Below are 8,784 nucleotides of genomic sequence, written 5' to 3'. Positions count from 1 at the left end.
GAGGACTATTCCCGAGATGTTATTCACATCCTGACCTCAGAGATGCACCTGCTGCACTTTAACCTGTTGCCTGTGGATGTGGATCTCTGCTGTCCTTCAGATACCGGGACTGAAAACAGACAAAGAGTTTCTTGGGTGCAAATGTGCAACTACATGGCATGGAAGTAATTTTATGATTTCCATGCCATGGAAGTCATAAATGAGATGTAGATCATTTCCTACATCTCTGCTTTTAGGTTTTTTAGGTTTAAATATATTCATTCAAGGATCAGTATTGTGTGTTTTCCAGGCACATGGTACCATTTTATAGCACAATCAAATTCTGTTATAAAAAAACCAAACAGCTCTATATATCTATGGCTTAATAGAAATTTGACTTCCTAATTGAACGCCTTGAAATTGGGCTGCTGTCACTTTAAGAAACTCCTGCTCTTTCTGAAACTCCGCCTTCAGGAAGTCATTGGAGCCGAGTGGAGGAGGCTGCAGCTCTGAGGAGGAGCTTTGTCTTCGAAGGCGGAGCTAGGTCCAACCAGGCGTTTTATGTAGTTGAATGGTTGCCATGGAGATTCAAGGACTTCTCAAACATGCATGAAAGAATCAAAGCAACACTCCAGGTGTTTTTTTGATGAGGGAATAACATCATGACATGATGTAGAGCTAAAAAAAGAAGTAAACTTTACATAATGCCCCTTTAAATAAAAAGTTATGAAATTTCACAAAACTGCCAATTAAACTGACTTTTAAGGAAAATATAAAGAAAAGGGTTTAAACTGGTTTATTAAAACCCCAGATTAGTCTGGATTAAACTGCCTCAAAACGTGTTTGGCTTGATTAAGTCAGACGGATCCCAGTTTCTCCCGGCCGGACCTGAACAGGGAGCGGGATCAGGAATCCCAGCCTGCATCAGCTGCTCTCATGGTCGCTGGAATATTTTTATTTTACAGCCACAGGTCGGTGTTTGAGGAGGGGGATCGCTTTTCCTGTCATCGCCTCAGTTTGATTTAGATGTCCGTGGAATGGCGCAGCGCATCGCTCTGTGCGCCCAGCGGGCTTTGTGCACGCAGCTGGGAATAGGAAATCGCTTTTTTTTGTGTGTGTGACGTTTTAAACAGAAATGAGAAGATCTAAAATAATAGTCGGTATTTTATCCTTTTTGTGACGAGTGTTAATCCTGGCGGCGCTGTGGATGTGATGAGCCAAAATGTTTCTGCAGTTTTCCTGGCAGCGCGCCTGTGGCTCGGTTTGTTTGTCTGCTCCAGACTGCAGGGCGCACCGATCCTCCAAATGACTTCTGGGAATAAAGCGTCTTAAAAAAAAAAGAAAAAGAAAAAGAACTTCCTACTGCTATCTGATCAGAAAGAAGAGGAACAACGACGAAGTGGTCTAAGCTGTGCGCTACGTGGCACAACAAAACGCAGCCATGCGGTGTCGGATCTGCGTCCTGATTCTGCTGCTGCTGCTGCTGGTTCTGGTGCCAGCCTGGCTGGCAGAGACGGCACGGGTTCGGAAGAAAACCACCAGAACCCGGCCTTGTCTGGACCTGCCGGAGGAGATTTTGGAGCAGATGTTCGGGCGGCTCTCGGTGGGAGTGATGAGCGCCTTCCACCACGCTCTGCAGCTGGAGCCCCGGGACAAACTCAACCTCACCTGCCCGACCGCGACACCGAGCCCGGCCGACACCAAGACCCGCCTCCCGGTCAACCTGCGGAGCATCTCCCCCTGGGCCTACAGGTAGGAGCAGCCGCGGCGGAGAAAGGGATTTTATTTTAATTTTTATTAACTACTACTGTAGTTGCCTGTTCTTATTTCAAAACAGTTTTTTAAAAAATAGGAGTGAATAACTGGAAACATTTTGTTCTTTTATTAAACGTCAGAAGAAGTCTATTTAGGACACTTTGCAGAAACATCTGGTTTAAATCCGGTCCCAAACAATCAGTCTGTAAATCACAGTTTACTGTGTTTTCATCCCAGTGAAGAGGAGAGGAGTCCAGGCTGATCCTAATAAAAGCGCAAATGACAAACAATCCGGTTTAAGGCAATTAAGTGAGAAGTATCTGAAACCAGCAGATTGCATTGGTTTTTCACTTCAGTGTAAATGTTTTGCAAGCATGAGGTGAGAGAAATGACTTCCCTTTGACCTGAACAAACCTGGAGATACAATACATGACCTCCATCCTCTCAAATTTATACTTTTTTTTTCTTGTGTTTTGTGTTATGATCCGTGTTTCTGTGTGTTTATTTTTGAGTTTTTCTGTGTGGTCCTGTTTCCTGTGTCTCTGTCTCTGCGTCTTCCCCGTTGATTGTTTCCCAGGTGTGTCTCGTTCCTTTGATTACCCCTGTGTGTATTTAGTCCCACCTGTTGTCTGTGTTCTTTGTCGGGTCCTTGTCTAACGTACGTCGCAGTCAGTTCTGTCTTAGTTTGTCCTCTGTCTGTTAGTTCGTCTGCCGGCACAGTCGTACTGTTAAGTCCTGTGTTGGCATCTGCTCGTTTAGTCAGTCTTGTATCAGTTGCTACCGGCATTTAGCTGTGCGCTAGTTTCTCTGCCTGTCTTGGACTGCTCTGAGCATTTTTGTTATTAAATTCATCATCATCTTCATCATAACTTAGGTCTCTACGTCAATCCTCACCACCACCCACAACCAACCCTGACATTCTGAGCTTTTATATTATGTTTTCTTTGCTTTTTTTTTGTTATATCATGTTTTTTTTTCTTTTTATAAAAAATCTTCACTTCCTATTTCCATTTTGAAATACTATGTGTGTGACTGGTGCTTGATTTGCCTTTTATGACCGCTAAATCTGTGGAGGATCAACAAGCACTAAAGTTTAAATGCAATCCAGAAGGTTGTGAATCAGTGAAACACCTCCAGTAAAAAAACAAAAAGATGCATAATTTGATGAGTTGGGTAGTAACTAATTACATTTACTCAGTTATATTTACTTTGGGAGTAGTTTTCCTTTGCTGTACTTTTACTTGAGTAACAGTATAATGAAGTATCGTTACTTGAGTAAAGTTTCTGGATTCTCTCCACACTCTGAGTCGCTTCTCTGAATGAAGAACAAGCTTGTTTTAGCCAGAAATTCATCAGACACACATTTGCAGTTTCTGTTAAAAGTTTCATAAGTTTTATATCAAAACAAATTGATTTCAACAGTTTTAAAAATATCAAATGGTTGGTGGTTTGATCAAATACTCTTTTTTTTTTTACTCTTACTTGAGTAATTTCTTGGATGCCAACTTTTCACCTTTACTTGAGCACAAATATGCTGAAGTATTTCTACTTTAAATGTACTTGAGTAAATGTTTTGGGTTCTCTACCCACCTTTGCATGTTATAAATTACAATTTACAATTTCAGACTAAAACAAAACTTGGCTTACAGTTACTTAAACCTTGTGCTGGATCTGTTTCCCAGGATCTCGTACGACCCGAACAGATACCCCCGCTACATCCCGGAGGCCTACTGCCTGTGTAAGGGCTGCCTGGTCGGGCCGCACGGAGGGCAGAGCCAGCAGTACCGCAGCGCCCCGGTCTTCGCTCCCTCCGTCATCCTGCGGAGAACCGGCTCCTGTGTTGGCGGACGCCACTCCTACACCGAGATCTACGTGTCCGTGGCCGTGGGTTGCACCTGCGTGCCGCTGATGGAGAAGGAGCGAGACGGCCAGAGCAGCAACAAGAGCGTGGAGGGAGGAAAGCCCAAAACCAGACAGATGTTCTCTACTGGGAAGAAATCCTGAAGGAGACGGGGGCCTTTGACTGACAGACAGACAGCTTTGGTTAAAAAGAGCTGAATTTGAACAATTGGACTCGAAATTTATACACCCAGGAAGACTTTATTTATAAATTCAAGAAACAACTGGATGTAAGTGCTTGCAACAGATTTTAATTTGGAGTAATTACAGTGAAACATTAAAAAAAGAAAGATATATATATATATATTTATGATTTTTTTTCTTTTTGCATAGCTATGTCTGAATTTTGTTTTGCATGTCCCAATTTCGCAAAAATCCACCAATCTATCGAACGTCTTCTCCTTAATCTGGGTCTCCTTCCGGTTTGACATGATTTCCCCGATGCTGCCATCCACTGGTGGGAAAAGAAACTACAGTTCAGTTACCGAGTTTTATTTAACTGGATTTAACACACCAAGGTTTTATTCAAACGTCCTAGCATTACAAGATAATATTGGTTCCTTCAGTTTGTTGTCTTTCTCAGCCTCTTAAACCAAACTTTAAGAGGCTTAATTTAATAACTCATGCCCACGACTTGATGACTGGTGGGAATAAACTTAATTACAAGTCGTGGCCACAAGTTTTTTTTTCTCCCGTGTCTCCCATTTGTTGGGTTCCCTCCTCTACTCTGATACTAATAATATAAAACCCTTTGGAAACCAAGAAGGGTTTTCAAACCCTTCTTGGTTTCGCGGACCCCTGCTGTTAAAACATGATCCTGGTAAACCACCGTCTTCCACTTTTTATCACGCAGCAAAGTTTGTATAAAGCTCAGTCGTCATTTTATTAGGGAAGCGATTCAATTTGATTCCAGTTTTCGATTAAGAAGCCAGTTTCTACTTTATGGTCTAGAGTTTCTGTTTGAATTATGGGACTGACAAGAGGGTAAAAAATTAAAAACAATTTAAACTTTAAAACAATTCTATATGGTTCCACACTATTCTGTTTGAACAAAAATAGGCTTGTGCATAATATTATTTAACTTAAATTACTATTACTAAGTTAGCTTAGCTGTTTTGGTTTTTCCTAAATAATAAAAAAGAATTATTCAAAATATATTTTTACAAAAAAAAAGACAGTCACTTTGTTTGTGAGCATTTTGAACAGAATCAATTTCTTCCTTCACCCCACATTTGTTTAGTGTAGTTCATTCTTCAGCTCAAACATCCAGTTATGATTTAAACTCATATTTATCCAGTCACACAAAACTTCATACCAATGCTGAATTAATGCATAATGGGGAATTTTTTTATTTCAACTGAACTATTGTTTCTTTACTATCAGATATAAAGTGTTGACTACTGGAAATGTTTATTTCTGATATTTGTGAAAGACGACTCAAATGAAAAGCTATTAGAGCTCAGGTTCAGTCACGTGATTCAGGTATGATTTGCAACTTTTCAGCATCGGTTTAATGGAGAAAACAAATGTGTTGAATGTGAAAATGTCTGATTTCCCTTTTTGAGGCAGATCCACTGAGACACGAGAGCAGAAAAAGCCACTCTCGCTTTGATGTAACGAATGAAAAATGCATAATAAAAGTTGAAAACACTTCGTGGGTTTTGCTAAAATAATATCTTTAAAAAAAACAACTCAGTATTGTCTAGTCTAATGACAGTAGCAGATTGTGATTCTGTTAACTGATTTCATGGCAAATTAAATTGTCCACTTCCTCTTCCTCCCTGCTGTCCTGAGTGCCGTCTTTAAGCTCTTCCTCCTGGAAACAGCGGGTGTCCAGGGTTCCCGCTTCCTCAGCTGCACAGCAGGTCCGAAGGATAGTTGACGAAACATCGGAACTCGTTGGACAAGTTCCTGTTGTGTTTGGGCAAAAAGCCGCACATTTTTACCCCCAGCAGTTCTTTGGCAACATTCTCCATGATGGCTCCTACAGAGGCAAAACCAGAAGACGTTGATTTAAAACATTAGTGTGCTACAGATTTCCCCTCCTATCATCTCCTCTTGTTCTCACCTGTGCACAGCAGCACTTTGCCTTTGCTCAGGTACTGGATGGTTTGAGCCACTTTGATCAGACACTCCTCGGATAAGTAAGGCGGGTCGGCGAGGACGATGTCGAAGCTCCGCGGTGCCACGCCGGAGGGGAGGGACAGCGGCTCGTTGTAGTCGTAGAAGACGAAGTCGTCGGCATAGGCGGCGAAGCGGCGGTCGTACTCCAGCACGACGGCCGACACCCTGTCGGAGCCGTCCACCACGCCCTGCTTCAGCTTCTGGTAGACGCTGGGCGCGCTCACACACGCTATCCTGACAAGGGAAGCAAAGAAGAATGAAAAACACACCTGATCATATCAGGGGATCATTTGCATTACTCTACTTTACAAATCTGCCCAACTGAGCACTACTGCAGTCCGTCATAATCCGCATCCTTAAAATGTCTTCATTTAAAAAATGAAATTGACCTTAAATAAGTTAATCCAATGTCTTTTGTTGTAGCAGGACTATTAACTCTTGTATAGGTAGTTTTTATTTGTGACTTTTCTGTCAGGCAAATGTTTGAGCCTTAAACATCTTCACTGTAATTTGTGACTCAAGGAGGTCGAGGCTACCGCTAACTAGCTGCTAATAAACTCTTGCTAGCTAGCAAACTTTTTTGCGTGAGTGTAACTCATCGCCAGTTAGCCAGACCATGAATTACTATTCGCTTACTACTATAAAAAAAATGCAATTTTCTTTTGTAAGTATATGTTGTGATACAGGTCTTAAATTTAATTCCTGGTGGTCTTAAAACGTCTTAAATTTGAGTTGGTGAACCCTTATGTTTTTCAGGAATAATTCAGGAGGGATACTGATTTATTCCTAACTATTGCCAAAAAAGAAAAACACGAACTTCTATAAGAGGTGCTGCCATCTGCAGCATTACCTCGGTATTACATCCTTGTGTGTCTCATGCTCAACAATGTGTGCGTTTACCTGCCGCCCTCTCCGGCTTGCCGTACCGCCTCCTCCGCCAGCACCGCTGCTGTCTCGTCACTGTACCAGAACTGACTCATCCGCTGGCGAACAGGACCAGACAAGTAAACCGGTGTCAGTGCAGGTTAAAACTATCTCCATATATTATGTGTCTGGCTCTACGTTTCTCATTTCTTCCTTCTACCATTTTGCCCGGAAAATCCCAACATGAAATTCAGTAGATATAAAGAGTTTACACATCTTTAAAATGTACGACGGAGTATTAGAGCCATGCTTAGAAAGTGGGGAGCAGCTTTTCCTCCACTCAGCACGATGCACCAGGCTGAGGAACAGTTTCTGCCCTTCAACCGTCAGACTGATGATATATCACTTAAATTACTTTATTGTTTATTTATTTGTATTGATTTATTTTCTATTGTGGTGGATTTCTTGATCTGGGACCTGAGTCCAAATTTCGTACCACATGCCAGCTAGGTGGCATGACAATAAAAAATCCTTGAATTTCGGTAAAATTCTTATGGAAACGGGCTAATCCTGGTCAACAGCAGCCGGACTGTCTGCTGGATTATTCATATGTCTGGACTAAGAAGTGGGATTGTAGAGACTTCTGGTTTTTCCTCTAAATTAAACATTTCAATTTGGATGAAATCTTCCAAATTCTTGGTGTGAACCATGTTTTTTTTTTCTTTCTGGCAACCAAACAACACTGGGGATCAGCATATGAAAACCGCAGCCTCAGTAAAATCTGTTTGTTTGTTTTTTTAATTCTCCAGGACTTACATAAACGGGAATTTCTTAGAAAAAAAAAAAAAAAGATTAACAGAAGTCTCTCATTTTTACGTCACAAAATCCTGACAGTTTGGCAATGGAGTGCGTTCGGTTCAGCCCGCTGGAGCTCACCCAGTCCTCCTCCACGGCTCCCACGGCGAACGGGTCAGACGGCGTCCCGTCTTGATCAGGACCGGTTCGGGTCTCGTTGTAGAACTCCTGCAGGGCAGCCAGAGTGTGAGCGGACAGGGTGGGAACGTCGTCGTCACTGTCGCTCATGGCTGAGTGAGCAGAGGAAGATCAGCTGGAGGGAAAACCTTTGGGCAGGATAAGAAGATGAATCTGTGTAGGAACTGAAAACCTGAAACGTGAGAGGAAGAAAAATATTTATTTAAATATGGTTATAATATTTGTCATGTGTAAAGTCCTGCTGAGATTTTGTGAGGCCTTCTCGCTGCCTTTTATAAAACTGGTTGAGGTTTTTCCACAAACCTTCAAAATAAAATAGTCTCTACCATAAATTTGGTCATACCTTTACTCGGATAATATTAATTTGCAGTACTGCTTTTTTATCCACTACTACAGTACTCTCTTAACTGAGTAATATTTCTGGACGCTCAACCCACTGTGAGTGACTTCACTGAATGAGGAACAAACCTACAGTTTATGACAAAGTGAGACCTCTTGTTCATACACAACCTTTGTTTTAACGTTTTCTATTTGCTGAGCCTTTCGAGGCCAAGAAGTAATACATTGTCGCTGAAAGTACTTTACATATTTACAGTAGATTCATAAGTTGCATAATAAAATAAGATTTGTTAAAGTGTTTCTTGTGCCTAATTTTGCAATTATTTGTATTATTTTCTTCGTTTTTGTCTTTAAAATATCAGAATCGGAACATAACTTTACATATGTCGTCTGACTGATAACATCATTTCTAAATATTACATCAGATGTTAATTACGTACTTTTTTTTAAACTCTCGAGTAATTTCTAGGTCGGCTTTACTTTTACTTGAGTAAAAATACGTTTAAGTAGTGTTGCTCTTACTTGGGTACAGTGTTCTCCACCTTCCTCAACACCAGATTGTTGTGATCAGAGCCGCAGAAAAATGATTTGATCCCGGAAGAAAGAGCGCTGAATAAAATGTTGCATTTTCGTTAGCAGACCGGAACACCGTGACTTTTTAGTCTCCTCAGATAAACATACCTGATTAGGAACTCTTCTTTGCTACTGCTGCCGTCAACATGTGAGCTGTCGCTGGGAGATGACGCAGCTGAGAAACTACGGCTACCGCAGAGGGTCAAACTAGTCTATTTATTAGTGATGGGCAGATGCATAGACATAATACAGATCCTT

At 41.4% G+C, this 8,784-nt stretch overlaps 2 protein-coding genes across 4 annotated transcripts; one reads left to right on the top strand and one right to left on the bottom strand.

Moving 5' to 3' along the window:
• The first annotated feature begins 749 nt into the window (after positions 1–749).
• Positions 750–5,284, top strand: il17d (interleukin 17d). The gene is made up of 2 exons (XM_007578391.2): positions 750–1,731; positions 3,417–5,284. Exons 1-2 carry the CDS (start codon positions 1,421–1,423, stop codon positions 3,736–3,738), a joined length of 633 nt encoding a protein of 210 aa, XP_007578453.1. The 5' UTR covers positions 750–1,420; the 3' UTR covers positions 3,739–5,284.
• Positions 5,008–8,729, bottom strand: eef1akmt1 (EEF1A lysine methyltransferase 1). 3 transcript variants are annotated; one of them, XM_007578392.2, is made up of 6 exons: positions 8,635–8,729; positions 8,476–8,562; positions 7,558–7,786; positions 6,658–6,740; positions 5,702–5,991; positions 5,008–5,617 (listed from the first exon to the last, which is right to left on the bottom strand). In XM_007578392.2, the coding sequence occupies exons 3-6, from the start codon at positions 7,702–7,704 to the stop codon at positions 5,484–5,486; spliced, it is 654 nt and encodes a 217-aa protein (XP_007578454.1). In that variant the 5' UTR covers positions 7,705–7,786; positions 8,476–8,562; positions 8,635–8,729; the 3' UTR covers positions 5,008–5,483. The 3 variants fall into 3 exon arrangements, with proteins under 3 accessions (XP_007578454.1, XP_007578455.1, XP_016519803.1); XM_007578393.2 differs by lacking the exon at positions 8,476–8,562; XM_016664317.1 differs by lacking the exon at positions 8,635–8,729 and having other exon boundaries at positions 8,394–8,628.
• Between the last annotated feature and the right edge of the window lie 55 nt (positions 8,730–8,784).

This window comes from Poecilia formosa, unplaced genomic scaffold (genome assembly GCF_000485575.1).
Source record: "Poecilia formosa unplaced genomic scaffold, Poecilia_formosa-5.1.2 Scaffold477, whole genome shotgun sequence".
NCBI classification, from domain to species: domain Eukaryota; kingdom Metazoa; phylum Chordata; class Actinopteri; order Cyprinodontiformes; family Poeciliidae; genus Poecilia; species Poecilia formosa.
Note: the sequence above shows the minus strand (reverse complement) of the source record. Positions and strands in the feature narration are given on the sequence as shown.

Bases quoted from the DNA above. Each gene is read 5' to 3' on its own strand.
- il17d (XM_007578391.2), top strand. From the start codon at position 1,421: ATGCGGTGTCGGATCTGCGTCCTGATTCTGCTGCTGCTGCTGCTGGTT. The intron at 1,732-3,416 runs GTAGGAGCAGCC...TCTGTTTCCCAG, and splicing joins ATCTCCCCCTGGGCCTACAG to GATCTCGTACGACCCGAACA.
- eef1akmt1 (XM_007578392.2), bottom strand. From the start codon at position 7,704: ATGAGCGACAGTGACGACGACGTTCCCACCCTGTCCGCTCACACTCTG. The intron at 5,992-6,657 runs GTAAACGCACAC...TTCCCTTGTCAG, and splicing joins CAAGCCGGAGAGGGCGGCAG to GATAGCGTGTGTGAGCGCGC. The intron at 5,618-5,701 runs GTGAGAACAAGA...TTGCCTCTGTAG, and splicing joins CAAAGTGCTGCTGTGCACAG to GAGCCATCATGGAGAATGTT.